Consider the following 16,972-nt stretch of genomic DNA (forward strand, 5'->3'; position numbering starts at 1 on the left):
GATCCAAAATTGAGCAACTTCAGTTCCATATGTTTTATTCCCAATGCACATAATCATGATAAACTGAACTCATATTAATCTTCACTGTTTATTTGATTTGATTTTTGATTTTCTGTGTTTTTAATGGCGATTGGAGTCGAGTGCATCCACATTAGCGGGATTCGAACACACACCCTCTGTGTTGACTGGCTACCGATAGGAACTACTAAGACTACTCGGCCACCGAGACCCCTTTCAATGTTTATAGAATCATGGTCATTTTTACCGGTATGAACAACCATAAAAAAGAATGTATGTTTAAGTGTGCTGACAAAGTGTGCCTATAACATGTATAATAGCTTTAAAAAATGAATGATAGAATAAAGCTAAAACGATGAAATGTTTTACAGAAATATAATATTAATAAGACATTTGAATTTCTGAAAAAGCTCAAAAATGACGTCATATTTGAAAAATTATATCTAAAAAATAAGATCGAAATAGGATTGATTTAACTGTTCTTATGCTGTCCCGTTCAAACACTATCCGAGGTTAGGTTAGGGGAGGTGGTCAGCCATCAAATTAGTTTACTCCCGCCACAGTGTTCATGTTCCTGTCCAAAGTCATGAACCTTCAATGCATTGGTTGTTTTTTGTTGCTGAATATCATATTTGTTTTCCGTTCATTTCTTTGTACATGAATCAGTACGTTAATTTCTTCGTGGGAATTGTTTTACATTTGTCATCAAGTGGCATTGTATTGCTGAATATACTGTATGGGTTTTACTGATTTTTGAAGGCCTGCGTTGACCTATAGTTTTTAATGTAAATGTCATTTGGTCTCTGGTAGAGAATTGTCAAATTGATAATACTATATAGAAATTATCTATTGGGGTAAATACACATAACAACATAGTAAGTTCAAATGCCAAGTTCAATTTGTAGTTCTAAAACATTAAAACATGTTTATAATTTTTGCTCAACTAATCTAATAGATAATTGGAGAATAATACATCATACATTTTTTTTACAGCAGCAGCAATATAATGAGAAATAAAGATTACCTCTAAATTAATTCTGCGTTGTATAATATTAAATATACTTGCCAAACATAAACAACTGTACAGATTTTCAAGAAATTTATCAACAACAACAAAAAATGACGTACACCTCATGATTCAGATGGAGGGATAACTCTCATACATATATTTATATTCTAATTTGACACGCTCAAACGAATATAACTTATCTGATACATAAAACATTATAAATTGGATAAGTGTAACATCCTGGTACCTTTCATAACTATTTATACCACTGGGTCGATGCCACTGCTGGTGGACGTTTTGTCCCCGCGGGTATCACCAGCTCAGTAGTTGTCACTTCGGTGTTGACATGAATACCAATTATATGGTAATTTTAATAAATTTCCTGTTGATAAAAAAATCGAAAAACTAAGGATTTTCTTATCCGAGGAATAGATTACTTTATCAGTATTTGGCACAACTGTTTAGAATTTCGGGTCCTCAATGCTCTTCAACTTTGTACTTGTTTGGCTGTATAACTTTTTTGATCTGAGCGTCACTGATGTAGATGAAACGAGCGTCTGGCATATTAAATTATAATCCTGGAACCTTTGATAACGATTGTGATCCCAGCTTATTGAATAATAATATTCAACCTTAGCATACCAGTTTAACGTCTTCGATAAGTGCATTAAATGCAACGAAACTTAAATATTTGAGATAATATCCATCACTGGAAGTTATCAAACAAATGTGTTCCACTGGTTTCCAGTGAACAAGCTTAAGTGAACTAATTAGTCTCTTCAAGTTTCCAAAAAATACTTTAAAAACACAAAATAAAATGGTGCATTAAAATACACAAGATATATGTTTATGATTCAGAATTTTTTTTACAGCAATACCCATTCCTTTCGAAAACACATGTTCTTATAGATTATCGTTGATCATCTCAACAAGACTAGTTTTCTCGCTTGAGCCGGTGCGCGGCAAAAGTGAGAAAAGCAATCGAGTTGAGATGACCAATGATAATCTGTTTATCACTATTTTACCTATGACAACGTTGTTAATTTTATGTCAATTTCATTAGCAACGCCAAGTGAGTCCTTAGTTTCTAGCAATAATTTCAATTACAAGAGAGTAGCATGATATGAAAATTATCACAAAAAAAGATCAAAGGAAAAATGCACAAAATAGCGATAACTATTTATATCATAACAATATTTCGTCAGTCTTATTAAAGAATATAGAGATTAAAGTGCTAAATGTAATGCTGACATGAATTGGTACATATATGTTTCGGAATATAATGGTAGTTTAAACATGGTTTTATGGGTAAATATCTCAGTTAGATGACAGTTTGTAGTTCCGTTATATTGACAAATTAAGGGAGCATATGCTTAAATCTTTTGCCTTTATCTTCACACTGGTATATTAATATACAATTAAGAATAGAAATGGGGAATGTGTCAAAGGGACAACAACCCGACCAAAGAGCAGAAAACAGACAAAAGCCATAGATGGTCTGGCTGTCGTTATCACATGCGGACATACCATGCAAATATATTACAGACTACATGCATGATACTAAAAAGCACAGTCTTCTCAAAAGAACTCCCGTCACCATGATAGATACCAATGTATTGTATAAATAAATATGAATAGGTGTGTCCTAACACCCAAAGTTCATCTCATTACACAATTTTCCATTTCTTGTAAACACAAACAATAGTCGCATGTTTTACGGAATTTAAATTCATGACTTGTATACACTGTAGCTGATTATTGTTCATACTTTAATCAAATTCAAACTGCCCTGGTCATTGCATATATCTCATCATGTGAGGATCAACCTCGGTTCCATACACGGCGATTGTTACTATTTAAATTGCTGTGTTGTCTGTTTATGTTTCCCTGGACATTTGAGGTAATAAGATACAGTCGTGTTCTATTCCCAGGGAACTGAAAGATGATATGTTTTTTAAACAACAGCCGTGCTTATTGTCCTATGTTGGTCAAAGGAAATATAACATGTACTTTATATATATCGTGTGTCTAAATTACTTTTTTGGATTTATCAACTCATTAAAAACACAAGAACTATCAATAAACTCATCATAGATATCTTATTTGGCTTGTTTTGACTTTTATATTCGAGTTTCGCTTATCAGTGATTGTCTTTTATAGAATTCAGAAACGCGCATCTGGGTTAGACAAAATAATCCTGCTATCTATATATAATGAGTTAATGTTTTTCATACATCAGAAATCATTTTATTTCTTTTCATAATTGTAGTAAACAACATATACTTTTGTACTGACATCTGTAAATCCTTTTTAGCTGTAGGTTATTGCTACATTTGTATAAGCTGATTGAATGGAACATTTATATACCATTTCTAGATGAAGTATATTGCTAAGCTGAGTGTATGGAACATTTATATACCATTTCTAGATGAAGTATATTGCTAAGCTGAGTGTATGGAACATTTATATACCATGTCTAGATGTAGTATATTGCTAAGCTGATTGTATGAAACATCGATATTATGTTTAGATTAAGTATATTGCTAAAATAATTGTATGGAACATCTTTATACCATTTTTAAATTCCGGAGCACATGAGATCACCACATTGTTTTTGGTGGGGTTCGTGTTGCCCAGTAGTTAGTGCCCTAAGTTGTTTCTTCTGTACTATTATGTGTCGGTTTGTCTTTTCTATTTTCGCCATGGCGTGGTCGGTTTATTTTCGATATTTGAGTTTGGCTGTTATTCTGGTATCTTTCGTCATTCTTCTTTTGCTAAGCTTATTTTTTATAATTCTATATATCATTTTTAAATGAAGAATATTGCTTGGTGTATGGAACATCTATTTACCATTTTTAGATTAAGTATATGACTAAGGTGATTCTACCAAAATCCTTGGAAAGTTTGGTTAGCATAAGTTCAATATCATTTTCACGTGAAAAAAAACGTTTAAAGTAGTACTTAAGACAATAGACTGATGTTGGACAAACACATGTTGCAGCTTGCAATAATCATTCAAACTGAGAAATAATTGTATCAATTTGAGTATACTAATCCCAGCATTAAAATTAAACAAAAGTCGATTCTATAAACAATTTTCATAAACAACAAACAGCTTTCAAATAGAGACTAAATAATAGTTTGAATTGTTAATTATTTGTTATGTCGTTTTTTTTTCAACCAATTATTGTTGGAGGGATTTGCTATTGACTATCAAGTTTATGACATCATAATAACCTTCATCTTGAGATTTTAAAACAATTGGTCTCGTGAGTAAAAAAGATAAAAAAATTAAGAAATAATTTATATAAATGTACAAACCTGTTCCGTTACTATGAATAGCCTTCGTCTTAATCTACTTCTAACAAACTGCCTTGGAACTTGTCTTTCAACATTCGATTGGAAAGGTTGCCGTGACATTTTTTGTGAAAAGTTACTCCACATCTGTTGTCTCTCAATATTACGAGTTAATTGTCTTTGCACTAGTTGTCTTGGTATATTTTTTGTAAAATTTCTTTGAACGTTATGCCTTTGAATATTTCGAACATGATTTCTCTGCATGTGTTGTTTTGGAATCATCCTTCCTATTGTATTTTGTATCGGTTGTCTTAAAAATGTTCGTGTTGCTATTGTCTGTATTGGTTGTCTTGAAACTCTTCCTGATACTTCTTCTAGTAGAGGCTGTCTTGGAAATGAACCTTCCCTACGGTATTGAAGACCCCGGGGATGATTGGTATATACATATCGTCCACTTATAGGCTGAGTTGGTCTAAAATTATCTGATAATGTTCGGAAGCGACGAAAATAACGATCGCCGAGACGCCTAAATTCGTTTATCTATTTAAAAAAAGAACATCAATCAAAGTACACAAAATTCTGGACATTTAATAGGTTGCTGTTCAGTGTGAGCCAAGGCTCCGTGTTAAAGACCGTACTGCATATTTGTTTTTCGTTCATTTTTTGCCGTTAGTTTTCTCGTTTGAATTGTTTTACATTGTCATTGCGGGGCCTTTGGTAGCTAGCTATGCGATATTGGCTTTGCTTATTGTTGAAGGCCGTATGATGACCTTTAGTTGTCAATTTCTGTGTCATTTTGGTCTCCTGTGGAGAAGTGTCTCATTGGTAATCATAACACATCATCTTGTTTTTATATTTGACCTATAATGGTTTAGTTTTACAAATTGTGACTAGGATGGAGAGTTATCTCATTGGCACTCATACCACATCTTCGTATAGCTATGTATATAAACTATTTAAATTTAACAATATCTATATAAAGTTTTTAGATGCTATTAAAAGTGTTATGTTATATTGTATGTCTTGGTTATGTTTGTACGTTTGGTTTTCTCGTTTGAATTGTTTCAATTTATGACATAACGGACCTTTAATAACATGCTATGGGGTATAGTTTCATGTAGGGCTTGTTGTTAGAGGAAGTACATTTCTCTAAAGTTGCTCACATCTACGTAATGAGGTCTCAAGTTGATAGTTGTTTGAACCCTTAAGTAAAATTGAGAATGGAAATGGGGAATGTGTCAAAGAGACAACAACCCAAGCAAAGAGGTGACAGCAGCCGAAGCCCACCAGTGGGTCTGCAATGCAGCGAGAAACTCCCGCACCCGGAGGCATCCTTCTGCTAGTTCCCAAGCAAATATGTATACTAGTTCAGTGATAATGGACGTCATACTAAACTCCGAATTATACACAAGAAACTAAACAAGAAACTAAAATTAAAAATCATACAAGACTACCAAAGGCCAGAGGCTCCTGACTTGAACAGGCGCAAAAATGTGGAGGGGTTAAACATGTAAATGGATTAATTTTATTCACACGTTTCGCTCTTTTTTTTGGCAGAAGTTGTATGTGTAAACTTTTCCCTGGACTGGTGCATATCTGTATGATCATATTTACTCATTCATTATCGTCACTATATACATATATTTGTTTTTTATAATATTGAGAGTACAACTGATATTAATAGTTTTTTTTGTAGAAAAGGACACATATATGTACAAGTGAAAGGGTTAGCTAGCTATAAAACCAGATTTAATCTCTCGTTTTCTACATAAGAAAAATGCCTGTTTAAATTCAAGAATATGACAGTTGTTATTCATTTGTTTGATTTGTTTGAGCTTTTGATTTTGCCATTTGATTGGGTACTTCCGTTCTGAATTTTTCGCGGAGTTCAGTATTATTTGAGATTTTGCTTAACACTATGGAACTAAAAAAAGATCACCTGTGCTTGAGAAATTCGTATATGCTCTTGAAAAATTGTCCACACAACGCTTTCGTAACATGGAGGAGTCGTCAGTCCGCCATAATATCTATAGAATACTTCAGTAGAACGAGGAAACAACGAGCTCAAAGAAAATGTCTGAATTTCTACATGGTCATCTACAAAAAATATATTAAAAGTAAAGTGTCTAGGTAAGAACTAACGAAGGATATAAATAACTAAGGTGTATGTTATCCTATCATACCCTGGTAACGATGTATATTTCTGAAATCTGAAAAGTATGTAAAGTGACACCACGATGCAGATTTAATTGTCTTTAACTTGCAATAAACATAAAGTAAGGTTTATTTTGGTTCGGTTACGTCGAGTTGAACAATACATTATGAGGAGGAATCAGATTATTCATTGTACGGTGAGAACAATTAACCACATTTACATTAACATTCTGAATTCGTAACCTATGAATTTGAACATTACTGTATTAGTCTTATTTGGTGTAAGTGTCGAATTGACCTTGTCGTGCTTTCTGGTGATTTCACTCCGCAGTCCCTCGATCATTGTCAAAACTGAAAAAACATGTTGTTGTTTCTACTTGAAGTTTAAGCCACCATTAGAGTCAGTTAATCTTTTATTTTTTTTTTCAAATTTGAATTTTGGAGTTCATTTACTCACGGCATCAGTAATTGTTGCCGCGGTTAGTAAACAGAACTGTTTGTTTGTTTTATGTATACATTTTGCCCTTAAACACCTTTCATTATTTATAAATCCCACATTTAAGGATTTATTTTTGTGGTTTATACATGTAGACAAGGGTCACGCTTGAATTTTCCAGAATTACAGTACAGCACATTCTCAACGTGTGTACACATTTTTATCGTGCTTCTAATGAAAAGTTCAGATACAACCTGTCATTTTGCTTGCCAATTTATATACGACAGTTTTCTAATTTATTATAAGTGTAGTGTACAAGAGTTACTTGTATTGAACTTTATAACCTTTCTCATTGTGAATGTACTACTATTTGACATTTATTGTGTTAGTGTCGTCTTAATAGTATGCTTTTTATTGTTATTTTGTACTTTCAGTTTCTCATCCTCTCCAGGGGTCTGTACACCAATAAACTGATGATTTCTCAACGACTTATAAGTACAATTACTGAAAGGGGTTTGTTAAATGTTCGGTAGCTTGTGTTCAGGAAAAAGAAGCCCCATTTTTTTGTTTTCTTATTTAAAGGTTAAATACACGTCAATTAAGCGTTAAATCTTATTTTACCTCTGTGACGAACGTCGTTCATATGACCAATCATTTCATCAAACACAGGATTATGATCGCCAATCTACAAACGTTAGATTTGATATATACAACTTTGAACCATGACTACTTTTGTATAAATTGTCGTCTCTTTTAGCTATAATCTGAAATAAGCATGGATTTTTTTCTATTTGAGTATTCCCTGTTCAATTTGAAAACAATATGTTTTGAAAAATGGTGATCATTTGTATAGTATTCTTTTTCTAATTTAAAAAATTTAGCGTCTCAACCGATATTACTCACATCAAACAGAAAAGCCAGTACAGCCAAGCCATCTGTGGAATTTTTAGCTTCCTCAAACATTTTAAATCGTGCAGAATAAGTCACAACATGCATCTAGAAATAAAATATAAGTTTCCTATGAAAACATGCTAATCATCTGACTCAGTGGTTTACTTTTTATTATGAATATTATAGTAGTAGTAGTTTTTTATTCGTGTTTAAAGGAAGGTTAATATGTTTCGGTGCATTTGTTGATTTTTGGTATTTTTGAATTATTTAGTCATTTGTGAAATTACATGCGTTAGTAACACAATAAAATTTACTATGAACAAACATAAAATGGTGTAATATTAAAACTAACTATAAAAGCCATGATCACTTACCTTACCATATGAAATGTACAAAATTTCAGAAATCACACTAAAACTGATAGATCTATTCCGTTGCATTTTATTTCATGATGTACGTGTTTTATTTCTGGGGATTTTTTTCCAAAATAAAGAACAAGGAATGCAAAAACTGAATGTATACAACTGCAATTTCAAAGTTTTCAATATATTAAAACTTTGATCCATAATTCTACTTTCTTGAAAAAATCGATCTTCCGTGTATTTCTTATTAATCATAGACCTTCACATGTCTTAGTCAGCAGGTTTTAATTATAATATTTTATTTTATGTTTAATTATAATATGCATATTCATGCTTACTGTTTGAGTTCTGCATATTTGCGTAAACCCATCCATTAGAACACTAGTGAAGATGATACACGGCTGAAACACATATATTCTCTGAATATATTTACAAGTTTAACTATAATTATGAATATAATATAATAATTGTTTTCAGACGTGTATCACCATCACTGGTGTTCTATTAGATTGAATTCTCGTAGAGTTGTCACTTGTTTTATGTACCTATAACATGCATATTTATATATCTACCTCCATAGGAAAGTACCTCCCGCTAATGTCATGTTCTGATCCTCTGTTATCTGCTGAGCCCCAATGGAAGTGGAATTGTTTAACCATAAAAGGCCCTGGTAGTCCTCCACCAGTTACCAATAGGTTGTTTCGACCTTCCACGTCAACTTCAACTAATTGATAAATAATGAGAACTTAAAAAAGGATGTTTAGAGTTTTCTGTTGAAATAACAAAACCAAAACAACATATTTGTAAGAAAAAAAAGACAGTTTACGCGATTAAAAGGAGAATATTGTTTTCTCACATAATGAGAAAAAGGGCAATAAAGCATTGCAAAATGAAATTGAAATTCCACTTTGCTCTGAATACAACTTATCAGCCTATATTTACTACTCAAGGGGGTAATTGCTTTACCAGTAATGTTTTTTGTTTTATCCCAAACTTGAATACTCTTGTATCTTATGTTCTTTATATGTATATCTGTGAATTAAATTATACTGAAAGATCAACGTACTCATGTTTGTTTATGATCCATGCACTAGATTACAAAATTGTCATGTTTTCACATTTTCGTCCTGGATAAGGATGCTCAAGCCTGTCCGCCAGAGCTGGCATGCCCAAATACCAAAGCTAACATACATTTTGTGACTTTTCTTGTATAATTTTCATAAATAATTTATTTATTTCAGTCTCTGTCAGAATGTGGTGTTTCCCTTGTACAACATAGTTGTTATTTTTATACAAAGTGATCGTCTAGGATATTTTTGTTCATTTATTTGACTTTTTGCCGTATAGTACAGACCTGTATGTCCATTATTTTTCAGCGTCAACCGTATATTGTTAATAACATTTATATCATTCAGGTCAAAAGCCCCTAACTGTTGATTGAGGACTACATCCTTCATCTCTATATGAACTGGTGATTGCCGACGACCTCCGCATGTTCTGTACTCAATCGGCCATTGTGAAGGAGCTACAAAATTAAACAGAAATAATTCAATGTTAAATGAAAAAGTATCTTTGAAAGAGAGCTTTCCTTTAATATTTTCAGGAGTATCTTTTTTTTTTTTTTTTTTTGACACATCTGGTATGTTCTTTATTTTCACTTTATATTCATGCAGGTAGAAACTTTGTAGTTGCTTCCATTTTATATACTAACTTAATTGTAATCAAGAACCAGAAGCTACCATGTGTTATGATTGAAGAATATAATCATGATTAAATAATGTAAATATAAGATAAATAAATAAAGATTGAATACAATTTGGTGATGAATTGCTGTATCATATATGAATTAAAATAAATTTAATTATGTTGTACGTATTTCCAATTTTTTTGAAATAATCTTCATCAAATTTTGGGTTAAAAGAAAACTAATCATAAATGTAAACAATAATTTGGAGATTCAAAACTAGTTATCAAAGAACTGTTTATAAGATAGTTGAAGATGTGCTTGTACGGAACAAGTTTCGCGTAGTGGGTTTTTTTCAGCTGTTCAAAAAAGTATACTATATTTGCATATGTTTTCGAGGATCTCCATTTATTTTTCCGATATATAATTAATCTCTATCACAATAATTTGCTAATAAAAACAGACAATTTATGGCAATATAACTTGCTTTAATAGGTAAAAAACATACTGAAACGTATGTAAACAGAATTAATAATTACACGTATGTCACATGTGTATTGCAGGTGCCAACAATAAAATCACTTACGTATGCCATCTTGATATCCCCACGAGTTTCCTGTAAATGTAATCATAATAATACTTTATTTTGTAAGCAAATACAGCTCATATGAGTAAACAGATACACAAATTACACATTTTATATATACATATACATCATTAATATATAGCGGAGTTTGGCATACAATTTACATTGGTAATAAAGATACATAACAAACAATCAAATATCTCGAATTCTTTTCTGCCTCATAAATGTATTTACCCAGATTATTTAATTCCTTAATATTTCTTAGAGATAGCAATTAAACTAATTTGAAAGTAGATGGGTTTCTATAATAGTATATCTTAATATATTTACTTCTGACATTTACATATGTAAAAAATGTATAATAATAGTTTACATCCCAGCTCCTTTGTTCTGCCAGGTACGCCTAGCTTGGAATTTTTCCTTTGTTATGTAACACTGGTGGAATACCTAATCCACAATAAAACTAAGAATTCTTTATACGGAAAAGAAACTATCAAAATAACTATCAAAATTGATATACAGAAATCCATGATGGAATTCGAACTCAAGAACGTTACCCACGAATCACACACCTACACCAGGACAACTAGATTCGAAATTACGAAACTTAAAAAGTTCTATTAGATTTTAAAATAAAATACGCAATATTTCGCTAAAAAAAATTAGCTTCATCAGGCGTGTGCATCTCTCAAGATGAAATCGGATGCATGACAAACAAATATTTTTGTAGCTTAAACTACACAGAATTTTAGTAAAGGTTTAACATATTTATTGACGTTCTATAAAAAGATATTGTTTGTAGCTTTTACTACATAAAGTTGGAATAAAAGTTTAACATATTTATTGATGCTCGATAAATTGTTTCAAGATTGTTATTTAGATTTGTACGATATATAATGTATAGTTTTTATAATAAGGATTGTGTGGCGTTCTAAACTAGATTCTCTATACTAGTGTAAAAGTATTGAAACTAATTCACAATCGCTGGGATGTAAAATAATTATCCCATTCGGACCTGGTGTGTCAGTGTAAGATCACCCTCTTACATTGTCACACCGCGTCCTCATGGGATAACTATTACAGATTACAGAATGTCACATTCAAATATTCCTTAACCTTTGGTCTCATACATATAAAGTTTAATTTTGTTCACTGATGATATAAAGTCTTGCGTTAACGATTTAAAGTCAAGCGATGACGATTTAAATCAAGCGATGATGATTAAAAGTCAAGCGATGACGATTTATACCAAGCGATAATGATTAAAAGTCAAGTGATGACGATTCATAATCGATCAATTACAATTTAGAGTATACAGTTTTAAAAGTTGTTTAGTCCAGCGCTGGCTGTATAAAATCCTGAGAGCTGTAGATTTGAAGTCCAACACTGAAGATGTTTACTTTCGCGCCGCAAATGTAGAATATAGAATATATAAATTCAAGCGATGGCGATGTTATGTGCAGCGTTGGAGAAATAACACAAAGCGGGCGAGATGCTTCTTTGTTCTTTCTCGAGGTTAGGTTTTGTTTAAATTAATAGTTTGTATACTTCACTGTTTTGAAGAATTTGGTGATTACTTTTTCCTTGGTGAAAAGTAACACATGCGTATGGTAGCCGGATAAAACCCGAAAACGCATATAGGCTTTTTGACCACCCTACATACTCAAAGACAGCAACATGAGCAACACAACCTTTATATTCTGAAATTGATTTGTCTTTGATGCTTAGCTTATAGTTTCTTGGCTTACCTAATTGACAAACTACAATGAATGTTTGACTGATTTGGTCAAAAAGGGTTGTAAATCGTCCAAAGGAAAGTACATCATTTGAATGTATTTTTTTTTTTTTTTAGATGCCATCGATTCTGTCAAGACTAAATCTTAATGTTAACAGTAAACACAATCTAATTTCTTAGAAAAGACATGGCTAGTTCAATCTTCAAGGCCAACAACTATGAAGTAGAATGTAATAACTATATTTATTGTATAGCAATATAATATTTCCCACAGAATGTATCCAAAAGTTAGCGTGAAATAAATTCTAATATTACACTAGTGCAATAAATCTTCAAAATTCATGACGTCATCAACGTTTAAATCTCAGTTTAAACCAATTTTTACTTCAAATATTATATTGCTATACAATAAAAGGGTTATTGCATGAATATTGGGGAATATTGTCCCTCGTAGAACATATATTGCACTCGCAAGCTCGTGCAATATAATTCTACTCGGGACAATATTCCCCAATATAAATGCAATAACCCTATAATACATATACAAAAGTGCATATTTTTTTAAAAGAAACCTTATTGATGTAGTCGCTTCTACCGTAAGAATTATGTTGGTTATAGCAAAAACTAAAGGAAAAGTATTGACAATAAAAAAATTGGGATTTTATTTGAGATGACACATCTATTAAATAAATAATGAGAATAATGTGTCATCCTCCTCTGTAATAAAAACAAGAGTACTGTGTATAATGTACATCCTGTGAAAGTGATTTGTGAATAGAAACATGGTCACTTTGGGTTTTATTATGTCCTTCTTTAAACCTTTGTCAACGTTAAAAGTATAGCGTTTGGTTTGGCGGCATGTTTAAAAATGCAACAAAGACTGACTAGAACATGGGCGTTAAATTGGAGGACGTTATTAATGCTAGAACATGAACGTTCAATTGGAGGACGTTATTAATGCTAGAACATGAACGTTCAATTGGAGGACGTTATCAATGCTAGAACATGGGCGTTAAATTGGAGGACGTTATCAATGCTAGAACATGAACGTTCAATTGGAAGACGTTATAAATGCTAGAACATGAACGTTCAATTGGAGGACGTTATCAATGCTAGAACATGGGTGTTCAATTGAAGGACGTTATTAATGCTAGAACACGAACGTTCAGTTGGAGGACGTTATCAATGCTAGAACACGAACGTTCAATTGGAGGACGTTATCAATGCTAGAACATGAACGTTCAATTGGAGGACGTTATCAATGCTAGAACATGAACGTTCAATTGGATGACGTTATCAAGGCCTATTGTAGATAAAAGTGCCACGCTCTCTGCGCGTTTAAAGACCTCTAACGTGTCTTTTGAGGGGATCAGTAAATGGCCTGTTGTAAGGATAAATTTCGACCCCTTTTTAATATACCCTCATTTTTCATATGTTTTGTAGAAGATATACATATTTTTGGAATCAGTTCAATGTTCTACTGTAGTGTTATGATATGGCACATCACGTGTACGAGGATATTTATTTACTTCTTAGATCGATGACCGGTTAAAAACCATTTCATTCATTAAGTGTGACAACTTAATTATGATTTGATTTAAGGCCATATTTGTAATCATAGTTATTTTATTTAACCATTTCTCTTATTGATACGTTTCCGCAGTTTTTATTATCCAAAATTAAACTGGTAATTTGGACTACTACTTGAAAAAGTACTTTGTCATTAAATTTTACTTACACACGAGACTAGAAAGAACGTCCGACATAATATTGTATGTATACATCCCGCACATCCAAACAAACCCTCTGGCAACGTGTGTCTCAGTAATACGCAAAAGACTTTAAAAAGCTACCCTATCTTATGTTCTGTCATACTTAATGTTCATTTTTTCACACCTTTACCGCATTGCTCAATGTATTTACCTTTTATAAGTAGCTGTTTATTGATTGTGTTTTGACTAGGATTATTTCAGTTTTTTCAAGCTTTATAGAATTTGGTTGTTCCGGACGTTTTGAAACAATATTGATCTTTTCATGCAGAATTATTTGAAGTCATGGTAGATAAATTAGAACGAAAGTAAAAACGATTTTAAAATACGGTTTCGATAGTATTTTCATATTTATGCAGCCTCATTTTTATCAAATAAATATCTACAAAAACATTATATATCGCCTTTACATGCATGTTAATATGGGGTTCATGTTGCTTAGTCTTTAGTTTTGTTGTGTCTTGTGTTCTATTATTTGTCTGTTTGTGTTTTTCTGTCATGGCGTTTTCAATTTATTCCGATCTATGATATTGACTGTCCCTCTGGAATATGTTGCCCCTCTTTTGATATAAATGTCAGTTCGTGTGTGTAAACTTTAACATGCATCGGAACTAAACACATTTATTCAAAAACCAGTTGTTGGCATGACACGGGTTATGTTCTTCTCATATATGTTATGATGGTATGATACTGAACCCCAAACGGGAAGGATTGTGCCTGATGTTCATATGATGAAATCATAATCTTTCAGTCAGTTTAATTGAAGTCTGGAGCTGGCTTGTCAGTTAATTGCTACTAGTCTGTTGTCATTTATGTATTATTGTCATTTTGTTTATTTTCTTTGGTTACATCTTCTGACATCAGACTCGGACATCTCTTGGACTGAATTTTAATGTGCGTATTGTTATGCGTTTACTTTTCTACATTGGCTAGAGGTATAGGGGGAGGGTTGAAATCTCACAAACATGTTTAACCCCGCCGCATTTTTGCGCCTGTCCCAAGTCAGGAGCCTCTGGCCTTTGTTAGTCTTGTATTATTTTAATTTTAGTTTCTTGTGTACAATTTGGAAATTAGTATGGCGTTCATTATCACTGAACTAGTATATATTTGTTTAGGGGCCAGCTGAAGGACGCCTCCGGGTGCGGGAATTTCTCGCTACATTGAAGACCTGTTGGTGACCTTCTGCTGTTGTTTTTTTCTATGGTCGGGTTGTTGTCTCTTTGGCACATTCCTCATTTCCATTCTCAATTTTATATAATATAAAAAAAGTAATATAAAATATATAAACAATACCAGAAACACCACTGTTCTCAACACTATTTTTCAATAGATGATTATTTTTTTAATATACGATAAAAATGTAGTTATCTGTCAAAATAGAATAGGTCTTACCTCCATCTGCCTTGACCATAAAGAAAGAACAACATACAGAAAACAGAATAGAAGCCAACGCATTTATCCCGATCATTCTTAAACAAGCATGGGTCATATACTCGAATACAATTTTTACAGGCTATTTAATGTTCATAAATAATAAGCAATATATATACATCATGTCTTATTGACAGTCGTAGCATAAAATAAAAAGTATGTTTGTTGTGAAGTTCATTTACCTATTTTTTACACAATGTTTAGGTAGTGTTTCAAGATGAGTTTGATTATTCCCGGGAAATTATTCATTTTCACACCTTACCAGTAATATTCTAATATTCGATATATCATTCAGTATTATTGAAAGAGTTCACAGCTGCTACTCAGACGTCAAAAGTACCTGAGCAAAAAGTTGATGAGCCAGGAATAATGAAAGAAAGACTCACCCTTTTCTTCTAAAACAGATTCTTCAAAAGATACCGATAATTTGTTGATAAATATTTCGTTTCAACTTCATTAAGGCCGCATTTCTTTCTAACCAAAATTTTGTAAACTTTGTATCGCGTTTGTTGTTGTTTTCTAAACGCTACAAAAGTAGAAACAAATACATCGTTTAATAAGTCTTTATTGACCCTGTTTGAACTTTCAATAATGCATGCACATGTTTTGGTAAACAGACTTTTTACAATCGTAGAAACAAATACTTCGTTTAATCAGGTTGAAGTTAGAAACAAATGTAGCGTTTGAACCAACAAACGACAAACTGCAGACGCATTTTTAGCGTTTGCATAGTTTGTCAAAGTTTATGTTAACTTTACAAACGTATTTTAGAAACAAATGATCAAAACATGTACGCGATTAGCCGTTTGCATCGTTTGTGTTAGAAAGAAATGCACCCTAAATATACATAATGATCGTCCTGAAGTATAGATCCTAGGTACTGATATTTTTAACATCATCATCTTACTGTTATGCACGTGTTACTTCTTTTGTCTTTGTATATTTTGTTTGGTCCATGTTTGTTTATGGATCATTTGGCGTGGCTTGGTATTTGTTTTTTTTTTTGTACTGTGGTCATCTTTGTTTTTGTTTAAATATCTTTCATTCTTGGCTGATATGCTTTATTTATAATATTTTGATATGCTATTGTATTGGTCTTTGTTGGCATAGATAATTGTTTTCATATTATAGTGATTAAGATTTGTACACAATATTGACTGCTGTAACCTAATTGTATTCCAATTCTTACCGATTATGTCGGATTAATTTGCGCGCACATTGTTGTTAATATAACTCTATGCACTTTCCATATAAGTGAGAGCTAGCTATAACTTCAAGGCAGCACTCGAACCCACATAGTGGAAAGGGATTTTTATAGGTTGAGATAACGTGTTTCCATAAATATGTTTTAACTTAAATTAAACTAAACACCTTGTTCAATCCACCATTTCTTCGTAAATCAATATCTGTACCAAATCAGGAATGTGTCAGTTGTTTTCCGTTCGTTTGACATGTTTGAACTTTTGATTTTGCCATCATTTTATAAAGGACCTTCTGTTTAGAATTTTTCCAAGAGTTCGGTTTTATGTTTTTCTTTTTATTTTCGCAACCTTTTTTTTTTATCTCATTGAAAGCAACAAAATTGACATTAACAGAGCAA

At 32.2% G+C, this 16,972-nt stretch overlaps 1 protein-coding gene across 1 annotated transcript in view; it reads right to left on the reverse strand.

The window, feature by feature from the left end:
• Positions 1-6,248: 6,248 nt before the first annotated feature.
• Positions 6,249-16,972, reverse strand: part of LOC139526738 (carbonic anhydrase 14-like) — a 30,948-nt gene continuing 20,224 nt past the window's right edge. The window contains exons 5-7 of the mRNA XM_071321902.1: positions 7,818-7,910; positions 7,536-7,599; positions 6,249-6,421 (exon numbers count right to left, since the gene is read on the reverse strand). Of these exons, the coding sequence (XP_071178003.1) occupies positions 6,249-6,421; positions 7,536-7,599; positions 7,818-7,910 (330 nt within the window). The remainder of the gene's footprint in view (positions 6,422-7,535; positions 7,600-7,817; positions 7,911-16,972) is intronic.

Source organism: Mytilus edulis, chromosome 6 (assembly GCF_963676685.1).
Source record: "Mytilus edulis chromosome 6, xbMytEdul2.2, whole genome shotgun sequence".
Classification (NCBI taxonomy): Eukaryota; Metazoa; Mollusca; class Bivalvia; order Mytilida; family Mytilidae; genus Mytilus; species Mytilus edulis.